Source organism: Electrophorus electricus, chromosome 6, assembly GCF_013358815.1.
Source record: "Electrophorus electricus isolate fEleEle1 chromosome 6, fEleEle1.pri, whole genome shotgun sequence".
Taxonomy (NCBI): domain Eukaryota; kingdom Metazoa; phylum Chordata; class Actinopteri; order Gymnotiformes; family Gymnotidae; genus Electrophorus; species Electrophorus electricus.
This window is the reverse complement of record NC_049540.1, coordinates 21,172,828-21,189,388: the sequence shown is the minus strand read 5'-3', so window position 1 is coordinate 21,189,388 and position 16,561 is coordinate 21,172,828. Positions and strand designations below refer to the sequence as shown.

Below are 16,561 nucleotides of genomic sequence, written 5' to 3'. Positions count from 1 at the left end.
GCTACAATGATTATTTCTGGATATATCAAATTTACCAATTAATCCAAGTTTGATGATAAACTCTTTAACGGTTGTTGCAGTTTTCTAATTACTCTAAGAGAGATATTAACCATGATTAATCATTAGAAAACGAATTTCATTGCCTTTTCTTCTTGTGAGTTCCCGGACCTACTGTACAAAAATGCAGAACTTTAATCCCTCGTTGAAAAGGCAAATTAATTAATTAATTGCAACAGTTTTTAAAAAAAGAAAGAAAAAAGAAGCTTCTTGGCATCAGATCAAGAGAGGAACAGATATGGCTGCATCACATAGACAGGCTTTCAAGCAAGTCACACATTTTTTAAATCAGCTGCAAAATTCCTCCGGCAGAACTTGTAGAAGCAGTTTCTCTAGAACTTCAACCCTGGGTCAGAAACAATGTTGCTGGTCCACTTGTGGTCATAAAAAAATTTCTTACCGTGGAGAAATGGGACCTCTGTTTTAGGCGGTGTGAAGAAATTCCAAAAATCAAAGCAGAATCCTTCAGCTTCTCTGAGGTGTATAGCCTTCGCAATCGTGCCTCTGGTCTTGAGAGTTACTGGAGTGGGATGGAGCTCATGTGTATGTGAGTGTGTGTGGGGGGGGCTCATGTACGTGTGTGTGTGTGTGGGGGTGTATATGCGTGTCTATGCATATGAGTGGGGGGTGAGGGGGTGTGGGAACAGAAAGTTAGGAGATTATGAGCACAAACGTTAAAGTGTAATTACGAGATGTTACCACCTTAGTGAGGCAAAGGTTGCTTGAAGATTTTAAGATGCAATTTCATAGCAACAGGAGAGACAACATGTATATAGAATCATAATCTACAACTCCTATCAGCTCACATGAGAAGCAGCTCCACCGCTCTCCACAACCACACCAGCACCAACACCTCAACGTTGGGTATTGTCAAAGTCCAACAGCACTGCTTGCCCCTCAACACATTTAAAAGTTTAATGAACTACAGGACCTGGAACCCCTGATGCAATGACTGCGCAAACAGACCGAAGTCACAGGTTATATAATAGAGCAGTAGGAGAACTAGAAGTATCGCATGGAGGTCTAGACACACCAAAATGGCCAAAAAAATTAATGAAAATGTAATTTTTTTGACAAAGAATATTTCCGTATCATGTTGTGCGTACTATTACCCAGTCAAATTTTCAGAAGGATGTTGGTTCCCTAAAACTATACTAAGCAATGCAAAATTTCCAGTGATATATCCTAAATATCTTCCAGAGGAATGTGGCTTTACAAATGGCCATCCTGGCGTTGAGTAAAGCGATAAAGCATCTTTTGTTTATATTGATATTATTTCTTCTGGAAATGTAAGTACATTACTGATTAATGGGGGGATATAGGATAATGTTCTGAAAGTAGATCCACACAAAAAGGTACAAGCTACTGAAAGGCAAATGAACTCCATAGTCTGCCACTGATTATACCATGTCTCCTGACACAGCGATAAAGCTATGTGTCTAGAGTAGGTTATATAGATTAGCTTGTTTGAGTAGCTAGGTTTCCGTGTTCTCTAAGCTAAAGGAGGTAAGGGTTAGAAGGAGCACTTTGTTCTAGATGCAGCGTTGTGAGATGATGCTATGGGGAAAGTACACCTGTCGTACTGGTTTTTCTCCATGTCTGAAATCTCCTTTGCTCCAGTCGGGGGCGTCACACCATGCCAAAGTAAATAGAACAAAGACTGTGGGTCCTTGGAATGTACTGGCTCATAGTGTGTCGTTCTGTATGTGTTCTGGCACCCTAAGGTCTATCTGGGAGAAAGCCAAAGCTTGCTAGTTTTAGCCTCTGTATCATCTGTATCATCATGGCCTGGGTCGCTTCTGTTAAGTGACCGGACTTCTGATAACTCACTACCAAATCGCATGGAAACTCATTACAAAACAGTGGTTTCTTAATGGTTTATTGTCCGTTAATAGCAAGGTTCACCCCCTTGCTAGATACAGGCACGTGTGTCTGTTTGACTTTATGTACTAAAGTGGATATGCCGGACAATGAGCTTAGTCGATAAGTGATCAGTTTTAAACATATTGAATTCAATGAGGACAATGTGTATTTACTTTAGTAAGGATGTACAAAAACAACACTAATGAAAAGGTCATGTTGTATACTCTTGTCTTCAATACACCTCAGAGAGGTAGCCTAACATGACATAGCATCTCTCTGATGCAATCGCCGACTAGTGTTTAGAACTTTCAGTGTGTTTTCACATTTTCTCCCATTACAAAAGCATATTCTAGTTGACAAAAAACAAAACAACTGAACAATGATAAACTCTTTATGCTCACTGTTCTTAGACACGTGACACTTTCCAAACTGACTGACCATTAAGCACTGGAAACTGATGGACTCTGCACATGTGTGTTTTTGTGAGACATTTTACAAAGACAAACAGTCCTGAAAGACAAACAGTGAGACATTGCTAAATATATTCTGAAGCGGCTTTTCTTGTGATCGCTGCTGCAGCGTGCTAGTGCGGCTGAGGGCGGAGCTGGCCTCGGGTGTTCTGGGAGCGTTATTTCAGGTCGTCGGGGGCTGCGATCTTCTCCAGACTGGGTTCTACACCCCAGATCTCACGAGCATACTGACTGATGGTGCGGTCGCTGGAGAACTTGCCGGAACCCGCAATGTTTAAGATCACCTTCTTGGTCCATTCCCTGGGTTTCTGTGAGAAAGGTTTAGAGCCGAAGCAGAGAAAAGTGTGATCATTTGGACGGTGAAATGCTGTGTGTTTTGGCAGTAAGTCTAAAGGTGTCTCGCTTCACTTGCCTTGTAAAGAGCACTGACTTTCTCTTGACATTTCATGTAGTCTTCATAGTCTGCAAATACTTTAAACCTGTATGCAGTTTTGTCAGAGAAAGTCAGAGTAACGATGACCTTGCCCTCTTCACTTTTGTGCTGATGACATTTCTTTTAATGCTTAATTAAAAAAAAAACACGTGTTTTTTTTTTTTAATAATAATGTACTGAAGTAGCTATGCAAATGAGTCAGAAGAACAGTAACGTGTATGTGTAAGAGAGTGTTATGTGTAATGTATGATTTGCTGGTGTCACCTGTCATGGTGCATGAGCATATCGACGATGCCCTTGAAGAGGTCAGGCTGCTTGGTGCTGAAGAATCCGGCCGCGATCTGGTCAACGGCCAGCTTCAGCTCCGGAATACGGTTGTAGTACTCTGAGGCGTTGTATCTGTGGAACAGAGGAATGAACCAGCTCACGCCCTCCGGCTTCAGAAACGCGAATCATTGCGGAGCTGATGATGGATACTGGCCTTCTCAAGAAACTCTGCGTGTTATACAACAAAACTTCTCCAGCCGTTCCCTCGCTCTGTTGGCATGCATTTCAGCGTGAAGACAGCAACCTGACCCACATCACACTTTGGTCTCTACACCACATCACACTTTAGGCTCTGCACCAAATCACTATCTAGCATCAAAGGCGTCTTTGAGACAGCACTGCCCAACGTAAATAAATAAAATGAAGTTTCAGGGTTAGCATGAATTCCTTCCACCTGTCACGAGTGGCCCGCCCAAGCAGCCTGTCTCGATGGTTAGCCTGTTTTATTTTCTCCGTTCCCGTTTTGGGTCTTTGTTATGGTTTTCGCTGTCTCATGAGTTTCACCTGCTGGCAGGTCATTGTGATTCCATGATCGCTATCGCCCGCGTTAATCGCGCATGTTAATCGCCTGTGTTCATTTCGCTGCTCGTGTGCGTGTTATTTTCTTGTAGCCTACTTCCCATTTCTGTTGCCGTGTGTGTTTTGTATACTATGTTTCGTCATTCTCTCTCTTTTTACTGTATGACCCCGGACCGTGAGTACGACTTATTATGGATTTGAACCTCGAATACGTGCGCTTCGTGATCGCTCCACGTTACACCACTGTAATGACAATCAGCGCGTCTTGAGATATATATATATACATACACACACACACACACACACACACACACACACATATATATATATATCAAGACGCGCTGATTGTCATTACAGTGGTGCATATACACACACACACACACACACACACACACACACACACACACACACACACATATATATATATATATATATATATATATATATATATATATATATATATATATAATTTTATTTATTCATTTATTTATTTATTTATATATTTAGATATATTGTATTTAAAAGTAAAAGGAAATGACAGCATGGGAAATAACCCCTAAATCATTATGCTTTTTAAAAATATATGCAAGGCTATTTTTTGCTGTTAATTACAGTCTGCCTACTTTGCAGCGTATTAATATAAACAGCGATGCTTTACTGCCTTTCAGTTCACCAGTGTGAAAACAACTAATCTGCATCTGTACAGCCTTTAAAGTTCTGTGTAAATTGCCCTGGGATTAAATGCATGTTGCCTCTGAAGCAGTTTCTCTGCAGATTTTGTTGTATAAAAGACTTTTTGTTAAACCAGGATCTATAGTCCTTTACCAAACGTCCCAGAGCCCCGTGTGATACCACTCTCACCCCTTCTTGTCCAAGGCCTCCACGTCCTCCACCCTCATGCCGAAGATGAAGAGGTTCTCCTCTCCGGCCTCCTCTGCCATCTCCACGTTGGCTCCGTCCATGGTGCCGATGGTCAGAGCACCGTTCAGCATGAACTTCATGTTACCTGTTCCAGAAGCTTCTGTGCCGGCTGTGGATATTTGCTCAGACAGGTCGGCAGCAGGAATAGCTGGAGGGTGGGCGAGAGCAGGTGCTTTAGATCAGGATCTTCTCTGTACTTGGGGAATAAAAACCGAGGAGGAGAACCCAATGTAACTGGATCAGGTGTGAAAGGGCACCTTTTTCAGCCAGGGTGACTCTATAGTTCTCGAGGAAGATGACTTTGAGCCGGTCACCCACCACTGGGTCGTTGTTGACCACTTCTCCGATGGCCGTGACCAGACGTATGATCATCTTTGCAGTGTGGTAGCCTGGGGCAGCCTGTGACAGCAAGACACAACTGACCTATCACCAACTGACTTAATGGTGTACAAACAATCTGTGACCAATTGACCTCCACTACACAACCAGTCTATTACATATTGACCTAACAGTATATAACCAGACAATGTCTAACCGACCTAGCACTACACAACCTGTCAATGACCAGTTGACATAATGGTAGACAACAAATATATGACCAGCTGACCTAGCACTACACAACCTGTCAATGACCAGTTGACATAATGGTAAACAACAAATATTATGACCAGCTGACCTAGCACTACACAACCTGTCAATGACCAGTTGACATAATGGTAGACAACAAATATATGACCAGCTGACCTAGCACTACACAACCTGTCAATGACCAGTTGACATAATGGTAGACAACAAATATATGACCAGCTGACCTAGCACTACACAACCTGTCAATGACCAGTTGACATAATGGTAGGCAACAAATATATGACCAGCTGACCTAGCGTTACATAACGACGCTCTGACCCGCTGACTTAACGATACACAAGTCTGCATGGATATGACTGTACTAGACACATTCAAGTTGTAGAGCTGTGGAATAAGCTCACCTTTCCACCAATCATAACGGTTCTGGGGGTCCACTGCTTGTTGGGGTCCTTCTTGATACCTGAAACAAACGTTTAAAAGACACATTATATATAGTAACACTTTACATTAAGGTTCTCTTAACAAACATTATTCACAACATTATGTAACAATACCTAACTATGAACTCAGCATTACTGAACCGTGTCAGCATTAATGAACTGTAAGTTAACAAATTAATTAACTCCTATATTAACGGGCATCAGACCTCCTAATTGATGTAAGTAAGAGATATTTAATTGATGTGAGTAAGAGATAGAGGGATTGATGTGGAATGAGTAAGAGATAGAGGGATTGATGTGCTGTGAGTAATAGATAAAGGGATTGATTTACATTTGAGTAATAGATAGAGGGATTGATGTGCTGTGACTAATAGATAGGGGGATTGATGTGGAATGAGTAATAGATAGGGGGATTGATGTGCTGTGAGTAATAGATAGAGGGACTGATGTGCTGCGAGTAATAGATAGAGGGATTGATGTGCTGTGAGTAATAGATAGGGGGATTGATGTGCTGTGATTAATATATAGAGGGATTGATGTGCTGTGAGTAATAGATAGAGGGATTGATGTGCTGTGAGTAATAGATAGGGGGATTGATGTGCTGTGAGTAATAGATAGAGGGATTGATGTGCTGTGAGTAATAGATAGAGGGATTGATGTGCTGTGAGTAATAGATAGAGGGATTGATGTGGAAGAATGTGAGGAGGAGTGAGAGCGAGGCTGTACTTACGGTTATAGTAGGTGATGATGTGCAGGCAGTTAAGCAGCTGTCTCTTATACTCATGGATTCTTTTGACTTGGATGTCAAATATGGAGTTGGGGTTGATCTTCACCTTGTATTGCTCCTCCAGATGTGTGGCAAACTTCAGTTTGTTCTCCTACACCAGGGGAGAGCAGACAGAACCCGGCCTAAACTTTGACCTTTAGTGATAGTTCACCACAATGTGATATGAGATTAGGTGTCCATTATTAATTACTTGATTTGGAGAAACACAGATTGTATCACGGATACAAAAGTTAGAATCGGTGAGAAAAGTGTCCTCCTGTGACCCTGTCTGATGTCTTTCTCACCTGCTTGACTTTGGCGACATCGCGAATGAAAGCGTCATCATCAACAAAGCTGTGCAGTTTCCTCAGCTGGCTCAGGTCGCGGATGAAGTCTTCTCCTATTCTCTAGCACACAGAATCATGCACAGCCATCACACTTGGCTCAAGAGACGTGCAAACCAATAAGAAATCATAGTATGACATTCAACTTCAGTGTCACTACAGTAATACTCTGACTTATGTAAACATACTGACTATATGTAACCCCATATGCCTTATTGTGAGTTTGCTGGGATGAGTTAAGCATAGACCTATCTTAAGTTAGGCCTAGCCAAAGTTAGACCTAGCCAAAGCTAGTGCTGACCTCTGCGATGACCTCGGCCAGGCCTGGGTTGCACATGACCAGCCAGCGGCGGGGGGTGATTCCGTTGGTTTTATTTTGGAACTTGTGCGGGTCCATCTCATAAAAGTCCTTAAACCTGTAAACATAGCCCAAAGACCAGGTGAGGGGAGTGAAGAGCATGACAGTGTATGTGCTAAGCAGGTGTGTGTCTCTTGTGCCGCAGAGTCGTACGCACACAGTGGCTTTGAGGATGTCGGAGTGTATTTGTGCCACGCCGTTAACGGCATGTGAGCCGACGATGCACAAGTGCGCCATATTGACTCTCTTCATGCCTCCCTCCTCGATCAGAGACATACGCTGCAGACGCTCCATATCGCCAGGGTAGAGGGATGCCACGCGCTGCATAGCCACACACACACACACACACACACACACACACACACACACACACACACACAGAATGTTTACAAGGCCCACAGATGCACACATACACATGCACACATATTCCACGCTCCGGCCTTTCATGCAGAGAAATATTGTCATCATAATCATATGAAAATCATAAAATTGTGTGCGCATGTGTGTATCTGACCTCCAGGTGGCGCTGGTTGATCTCGTATATGATCTCGAGGTGCCGAGGCAGCAAGGTCTGGAACAGGTCGATAGGCCAGCGCTCCAGAGCCTCGGGCAGCACTGTGTGGTTTGTGTAAGCACAAGTCTTCACCGTGACGTCCCAGGCCTATGACCAGATCACAGCACATGAGTGTAGCAGACTCACTTCACTGCAGACCAATTTTAAACAGGTTTTGTGTTTAAAAATCAACATAATGTGCTAGAGAACTCTCTGTACAATGGTTTACTATTACTTGCAACAAAAAAAATGTTGGAAGCTCAGTAAGATTATGTTCATTGCCCCCTAATGAGCAATGGAGGTGGAAATGCGTTGTGAAATGAAGTAAAGGAGTCTGGGCACTGTAATATTCTTTTACGTTTTCCCATGGCAGCTTCTCCTCGTCAACCAGCACTCTTATCAACTCAGGAATAGCAAGGGCAGGGTGGGTGTCATTCAGCTGGATGGCCACCTGAGGGCAGACAAGAGGCAAACATGCTTTAACACTGTCAAAGGCTATAGACTACAGATCCAGCTGTACCTCTAGATTTTTAACCTCATTCAGAAACATTGTCATAGCGACATGTCGAGCGGCTGTGCTCGGCCTACCTTTTTGGGGAGACACGTGAAATCCGTGCGCACGACCTCCCTAGAGCCAAATTTGGAGACCTTGAAGCGGCGGATGATGTCCTGGAGCGTGGCAGCCACAACAAAGTATTCCTGCTTCAAACGCAGTTCCTTCCCTTCAAAGAACTGCACAGAGCCACAGAGAGACTTCTAAAACCTGGCCAAAGTCTGTTTGATACTGTGGCTAATTTCAATGCAAAGATCACGTGAGATGACCGGAGACAGAGCGACGGGTTTACTGACGTTGTCATTGGGGTAGAGCACGCGAGAGATGTTCTCAGCCAAGTTTCGGTCCAGCACAGCCTGGATGTAGCCGCCGACATTGACTAAGAAGGCGTAAAGAAAGAAGATCAAGGTTAAGGCACGTTTGATTCTGATCCCAAACCAGGGAAGCGTGGCCTATTTCTGCGTCTGTATGTGTGACTCACAGTCTTTCAGGTTAAACTCGCATGGAGCCTTGGCAGACCACAGTCTCATGGTGTTTACAACATTGTTTCTGTAGCCAGGCACGGGAGTGTCATAGGGTAAGGCCAAGACCACCTGTGAGCACCAGCAAGAAGGCAACACATCCAACACATGGGTTTTGTTACTTCCTTTATACAGTTAGTCCCAAACCACACACACACACACACACACACACACACACACACACACACACACACACACACACACACACACTCAGAGTAAACTTCATTTACTTGAGTGTCCACCCATTTCACTCCATCTGGGTGGTGCTCTGTCCTGCCGTAGAAGTGCACGGGGCGCATGTATTCAGGGCGGGCTTTCTCCCATGGGTTGCCGTAGCGCAGCCAATCATCAGCTTCTTCCACCTGTTGGTCATTGATATAAATAAAGTTTCTAAACTGGCATAATGAAAAAAAAACACATAGTCAGCCTCACTTTCTTGTTTATTTAAACAAGACCTTTCTTGCCATGTTTACACTACTGGTATTTTCAAGACAAGTGTGGGATTTACCTGCCAGCCACTAACGATTTTCTGATTAAAGATTCCAAACTCATAACGAATGCCATAGCCATAGGCGGCCAAACCCAGAGAGGCCATGGAGTCCAAGAAGCAGGCTAGAATTGAAGGAGAATTAGGAAGGCAAACAAAGGAGAATTAGGAGGCAAACGAAAGATAGACAGAGGAAGAAAAATCGTCTACGTGCAACTACAGATAAAACTCGTTAACATCTGGTAAGGTTTCCCGCCGTTAAACTCGGTGTGAAATTATGACTCTCACCGGAGATTGCCCTTCAAACGCTTAATCTCTGTCCTTAAAACGGTGCCGTAACGCACCGTGGCGATGACGGCAGTAAGACGTACCCGCCAGACGGCCTAGGCCTCCGTTCCCCAGTCCAGCATCCTCCTCCATGTCCTCCAGGTCCTCCATGTCTAGTCCCAGCTGCAGGAGCAGAAGAGGCAGCTCACTGTGAGCGGTTTCACACAGAGTCAGCCAAGTGAACCCGGCTGCACCTTAAACTGGGTCCGAAGTTGCAAAGCTCGAGGAGCAGGCACCTGGTACGCAGCCTCGTCACAAGCGTTCTCCAAAGCCAGGTTCACCATGGTGTTCTGCAGAGCACGACCCATGTAGAACTCCAGAGAGAGATAGTACACCCGCTGGAGAGACGCAGGGGAGGGAGACATTTTTAATGGTTATCATCCAGAGTATTTCCTACGAGGACGCTTACCTTTCAAGAGGCAGGTTAGATTGTTGATGCAGTACCTTCCCAACCAAACTAAGGCAACTTTAAAATTAAACACCTGTGGTATTCATATTATAAACTGCTACTTCGGGAGGGGAACAATATACAGCAACGTGCAAGACCTTCAAATATATATTTTGTGTTATTAAAGATGCATAATTTGTCTTAATAAGCACCCTCATGCAAAACAGACATGCTCAGGCTTTAACAAAATGAAATGTTTGCCATTTTTAACCATAATATGAACAGCTAACAGCTGTCATTAGAATAGCAGTAACAATATTCTGACCTGTATTATTCACAACTACAAATAGCAAATATACAAAATACAAAAAATATTCCAAAACGCAACCGTGACATCTTCTAGCATCCTTGGTTGGTGATTTAAATCTATGAATTCTATATTGGTCTGTATCATGATTCAGGAAATAAAAAAGACCCAATCTTACATATACTGGGGATGTTCACAGGAAGCCAGGGTAACAGGGGTTAAGCTTGAGTCAGACTACAGTATGAATTTTGGACTAAATTTTCAAAACAACATATGGCGGCACCGCATAACTAGGACATCTGTTCCCTGCAAGAGCTGAGCATCAACAAGACCAAATGACTCCAGAGGCTGAAGCAATCCAAAACATCCCAATGAAAAAGTGGATGAGCATTATACCCATGGAGGTGTAAAACTGGCTGGCATGTATCATAACAAAATTCAAAGCTGTTTTGCAGCCGACATGATCCTGCCACTGTCCTACTCTGAGGAGGGTTTCATCGAATAGCAGCAATTTCATTTCACCGTATTTCTTTAGTGCGGTATCTGCTCTAAGTTATATCTCATATATAATCAGAGGGAAAACTATTTCTTTCTTCAGAAACCTATATTTCAGTAAATATTATTTATAAACGAGTAGAACTGGAAAATTTACCAGTGGAAGTTGAAAATCTCTGTATTTTGTGACCAGCGGTTGCTACTGTATGCTTATCTGTTTGCTTCTATAAGCTGTTGTCACTGTATATTTAATATCATTTGTCACTGTATGTTTAAGAAGTTTGTCACTCTATGTTTAAGTAGGTTGTCACTGTATCTTTATGTATGTTGTCACTGTATGATTAAGTAGGTTGTCACTGCATCTTTACGTATGTTGTCACTGTATCTTTATGTATGTTGTCACTGTATGTTTAAGTAGGTTGTCACTGTAGCTTTATCTAGGTTGTCAATGTATCTTTATGTAGGTTGTCACTGTATCTTTACGAATGTTGTCACTGTATCTTTACGTAGGTTGTCACTGTATGTTTAAGTAGGTGGTCACTGTATCTTTATGTATGTGGTCACTGTATGTTTAAGTGTGTGGTCACCATATGCTTATATCTGTGCTTCTATAGTTTGGCTACTGTGCAGGAAAACATTCTCAGGGTGTAGGTCTTCATGCTGTGGGCTATTTTGGGGCTATGCCAAGGATTGTTTTCCTTCCTTGCCTCACTCCCCTATTGAGGAGTAACATCAGGCAATATGTTTCTACAACCTTGGATGGAGCCCATAAAATCTAAGATTTTTCCCCCACTGTTGTATACCCAGGTACAGAGGGTGAGCAAGCAGGAGACAGACAGAGAGAGAGGGGGGGGGGAGAGAGAGAGATGGAGAGAGAGGGAGAGAGGGAGAGAGAGAGAGAGGGAGAGAGAGGGAGAGGGGGGAGAGGGAGAGAGAGGGAGAGAGGGAGAGAGAGAGAGAGGGAGAGAGAGAGAGGGAGAGCGAGAGAGGGGGGAGAGAGAGAGAGAGAGAGAGAGAGAGAGAGAGGGAGAGAGAGGGAGAAAGAGGGAGAGAGAGAGGGAGAGAGGGAGAGAGAGAGGGGGAGAGAGAGAGGGAGAGAGAGAGAGAGAGAGAGAGAGAGAGAGAGAGGGAGAAAGAGGGAGAGAGAGAGGGAGAGAGGGAGAGAGAGAGGGGGAGAGAGATAGAGAGAGAGGGAGAGAGAGGGAGAGAGAGAGAGAGAGAGAGTGGGGGCTTGATATAGGCAGAGAGGGGAAGGTCACGGGTATTATATAACACTGACATTTTGACTCCAGTAAAAATAACCACCCCTGGGGTCATTAGAAAAGGTTATGTAGTCTGTGCATGAGGTTGTGCTGCCATAGAAAGGAAAAATGGCACTTGGGGGATAGTCCTTAAGTCAACTAGACCACTCTGTTTGTGCTGTCCTGCACTAAACAGGTATAAACTAGAAGGCATATGATTGATATTTGGAAAGATTTGAAATTTAAAAAAAAAGTTTTTATTATTATTATTATATTTGTATTTAACTGGAATGTAATTTGAGTTAATCACACTGAATATTTTTCACTTTTCCCCTTTAGAACCTAGAACACTCTCCCACCCTAACCCATACTGCCTTCAGCACACACACAAAAAACCCCACACATTTTTAAAAAAATTGTATATAAAATTACAAAGTGTCATTTTGGTACATAATTACATGTTGGTAGGAACAGTGTCACATTCATGAAATTCAAAGTTTTAAGAAGGTTTATTAGATATGCAAGACCTTTTCAGTAGGCCTGTCCTTAAATGAGTATAAGGGACATACATATAGAAACTATAGTTTATACAATAACTTTTAAACCTGACTGTTTTTCTGTCACAGTACTAGCTAACATTTTGACTTTTACTGAAAGCCAAAACACCCCTGTAATATTGATAAATGTGTACAGAGTAACCTTAACAGTTTAAATGAGGACTTTGTAAGAGATTTGTGTCATCTGTGATATACTGAGCCATATATTCCCTAAACATATTTAGGGATATACAATATAAGTCTATATAATCCTCTATGATCATCTTTCTTCTTAGGATAGGGATGCATTCCATCATGTATAAATTCCTGTGGTGACCTTTCACTGAGGGAATGACTCTTGACCTTTGTATCAAATATACCTTAAACTTCCAGCAACCTTGGGCTTAGTAGCAGAGCGAAAGGTCAGAGATATTGCAACTGTACTGAGATTTAATCTGTCTGTATTAACCTAACAAAAATACACCCACAGTCTGCTTTTACACTGTTACACAGCATGAATATAATTGTCAAGTAAAATGACCAAGATGTTAGACCAAGTATGAAATTAGACTTAAAAAATGTTATATATCAAATCATTTGCATTATCTGGCACAATTACTTGAGGATAAGAAGAGTAAACATTTACTATAAACATTTATTAAACACAGATGTTACGGGCATTGAATGTCAAAGAACTGACACAGAATCCACGATTTAATATGATGTGATTCTATGCTGTGTAGGCACTTTGACATAATATCGCCCATCTGCCCCAGACACTCTGTAATCTTTGCAAAAGAACTGAATGTCTTCATTAGAGAAAATTATAGGGCGCTCATCAAATCTGAGAGTAGCAAATTGCTCATTTCTTACAGTGCACATTTTCCTCCTCCCCAAATGGTCCTCCTATCTTTTTTACCAGCAGCAACTTTCCTTTTCTATAAAATTATTGCACTGAACAAATAAATCCTCCTCCCACTTAAAAGTTCTTAAGTAACTGATTACACGGGTACTCCAGTTTCAATTTGGCTAATTACTGAATCAGAGTTTGCAGGACAAGCCATGCTGTTATAACGACTGCTAAATTCCAAATAGCCCAACTAACAATAAGAAATTCAGATAACATCATGTAGTGAATGCATCTTAAATTAGAGGTACATCAATATCATCAACATCAACATCATCAATATCATCCCAGTGGTGCAGAAACTAATGTGGAATGAACCTTACAAACAAAAAGGCCAACTATAAACTGTTATTATAAGTCTGTTATCATAATTACTTTGAACTCAAAATGCCCGCTGTAATCAATTACTTAGAATCCTTGATAGAATATGGTGGGAAATGTGTTCTACTTTGAACCCCCCCAGGTTTTTTCTAGAAAATAGTGCTCTTTGCACATGCCAATTCCCTTATGTGGTTTTTCTCTACGCATTCTAATCCTCATGGGGGGCTGTTGGTGAGAGCCAAAGTGTGAAGTTACTGCACCTTTTCAAGGAGCCGCACATGCAGCCACTCACAGCAGAGGCGGACATGTTTTGACGGGAGAGGATCTGTTCTGTTTATGTGTGTCTAAATATTCTTTATTTCAATGAAGAATACGATTTAAAACTGCTGTTAGTTTTCTTTTTAACAGTGAGGGTCTTTTGAAATTACCTACATGTGGGTTAAGGTTCAAAATCACCTTCTGCCAGATGTGAGCTGTGAGCGGGATGAAAAACTGTATTTGGCACATGCTTGGATTCATTTCTGCACAACAGACTTATTGTTGTTAACAGAATTCAGATTTTCCTGTTTGACCCCAGAATGAACGCAAAATTCTCAGTACAGGAATCCTGTCAGCCCTGGTGCAGACGTGTTGAGCCAACCGATATTTTTCTTCCTGGTCACCTAGTGTTTGCTTATTTTTCTGGATGGAAGACTCCTTTAAGGAGGACAAGAGTCATCCTTTAAAGGACTTTTATTTTATTTCGCTTTCCCACAGTTGAGTCATGTATACACCCCCCCAGAGCATTAGGTCTCTGCAGCTGGACTGAGTGAGTCACTGGTAGGAAGGTGAAGGCCAGCGCGCTTCTTTTGATGCAACTGCACAGTGTTTCTGCACACTTGGGGGGAAAGAAGAGAACACAAATCATTAAACCAAAGGGTACTAAGCTTAGCTGGTCCCTTAGCAACACCAGGAAGGGACAGAGTCTGTCATTCATCCCTGGCAAGGAAAGCACAACTAGCGTTCTCTGAGACCACGAACCATCGAATGAGTCAAAGATGAAACAAAGATAAAACTCACTGGCACTGTTCGTTTTTCAAAAAGTAATGGTCATTTTATGGTGTGCCCTGCATCCGTTGTGTGCTACAGCATATCAAGGCAGTCAAACTCTCGTTTTGACAATTAGCATTGTTTTTGTTCTCACCACTACTGTGGAGACAAAGAGCAACTAAATATGAACAGCATATTCTGTGACCTGCTGATCTGAGTTTTAGCCTCTCTAATTGTAAGAGAAGGCTGAACCTATAAAGGATGCTTGTATCAATGAATAGAGAAAGTTGGATATTTATGTCAAGTGCACTGCACTTTCCTTAAAGCGATATTATAATGAAACAAATAATGTTATTTAATTATCATAACAGTTTCGTACATAACAGACATTTTTATGACCCTAAAAATAACAAACTGCACCAATATCATAATAGATCTGACCGATGACCAACATATATTTTATTTACTCACATGAAATTCAAATGTAAGATGTTTGAAAAATCATTTCTGAATGATGCTAAATTGTACACGAAGAAGAAGAACCCACTTCCGTCGGTACTCATTTTACTTTTTTTACATACCTGCACTTTTCACACGCGTACTCTTTTCTGCCCTCTGCATAAACTTCACAATGACATAACAGAGCTTCAACCAGAACCAGTGCTAAATGCAGCCATTAACATTAGTGCCACAGCGGTCGCGTCAGCAAAAACTCCCGCAGTAACGTTAGTGAAGATGAATGGTGCGATTGTTGGCCAAAGGGTCAAATTATGCGCGCACACACACAATATAGTATCATACATATATTACATTATTCAATTATTCTAGATTATTATATGCCATGTAATAAAGTGAATATTTTGTTATATGGTTGTCACTTTGAGTAAATACATTTATGCTGTGAACATGAGTCATATCTCCTAGTATCAGAATTCAGAATGTAATACTTTATGATACATACGCATTTTTCAATTTCAAACTGTGGCATGAATGTAGGCCTATTTAAGTTTTCCCTGCTATAGGCTACAGAAACCAATACAGCATTGCTGTGGCTTATGTCTACTGGCATTTAAGTGACTCAGTATTAACACGGTTGACTTAGCAGCATGATCTCTCATGTCTATTTTGGCAAGTGCAAAAGTCACACTAAAAAATGGCATTTTCAGTCTTTATTTCAGACTAGATTTTTGACTGCAGTAGTGACCTGAATGAGCTTAACTTACTTTGGGGTCTTTCTCGTAATAGTGCTGTTGTGTTCTTATCCATCTGCCCACCAAGTGGTCCCGGACGGTGTGCGCCAGCGCAAAGTAGTAATCCCGCTTTGTGGCAACATTTCTGTCCTTCACCAGTGTAAAGTGGAGATGACGGTTAAAGTTCGTCTTGAGATCTGAAACATTGTCAACGCCGGCAAGTCCCCTCACTGAGATTTGCTTCCTTTTGTCATAGTCTGACAGTGGCTTCGACATGGTGACCCTAGTCTGTCTGATGGCGGATGGACGATAAAATGTAAACGCGGAGCCGAACGATGAACCCGCAACTGTCACCGCAACGCCGCTTCAGCGCTTACATCGCCGGCCATTTAAAACCGGCGGCATTAATATTCATTAAAGGGCGGGTTCTGGTCAAGGATAAAGGTTATTATATTGTTCACTTCAGAATCTGTGTGTAATTATAATGTAATTAGAATATTAACAAGACAGGAACCAGGACGTTCAAGTGATGTTCCTGTTAATTGTGGAAGTCACCATCCAAAGTGTTCGCAGACACTGTGGGACTACAACTCCCAAGAACACACTGCTGTGTGATTGAC

The 16,561-nt window shown here is 42.1% G+C and overlaps 1 protein-coding gene across 1 annotated transcript; it reads right to left on the bottom strand.

Moving 5' to 3' along the window:
• Window positions 1-1,920: 1,920 nt before the first annotated feature.
• pygma (phosphorylase, glycogen, muscle A) lies at window positions 1,921-16,317 on the bottom strand. The gene is made up of 20 exons (XM_027022680.2): window positions 15,975-16,317; window positions 9,764-9,865; window positions 9,572-9,650; window positions 9,222-9,325; window positions 8,944-9,075; window positions 8,674-8,785; window positions 8,489-8,571; window positions 8,228-8,371; window positions 7,998-8,090; window positions 7,601-7,747; window positions 7,244-7,407; window positions 7,030-7,144; window positions 6,690-6,791; window positions 6,349-6,496; window positions 5,580-5,638; window positions 4,848-4,989; window positions 4,531-4,738; window positions 3,088-3,222; window positions 2,803-2,869; window positions 1,921-2,698 (listed from the first exon to the last, which is right to left on the bottom strand). Exons 1-20 carry the CDS (start codon window positions 16,215-16,217, stop codon window positions 2,549-2,551), a joined length of 2,529 nt encoding a protein of 842 aa, XP_026878481.2. The 5' UTR covers window positions 16,218-16,317; the 3' UTR covers window positions 1,921-2,548.
• Between the last annotated feature and the right edge of the window lie 244 nt (window positions 16,318-16,561).

Excerpts from the sequence above, each read along its gene's own strand:
- pygma (XM_027022680.2), bottom strand. The coding sequence starts at position 16,217 with ATGTCGAAGCCACTGTCAGACTATGACAAAAGGAAGCAAATCTCAGTG. Across the intron at positions 8,786-8,943 it reads TGAAATGGGTGGACACTCAA|GTGGTCTTGGCCTTACCCTA; the intron begins GTAAATGAAGTT and ends TGGTGCTCACAG. Across the intron at positions 2,699-2,802 it reads AAGTCAGTGCTCTTTACAAG|AAACCCAGGGAATGGACCAA; the intron begins GCAAGTGAAGCG and ends CCTTTCTCACAG.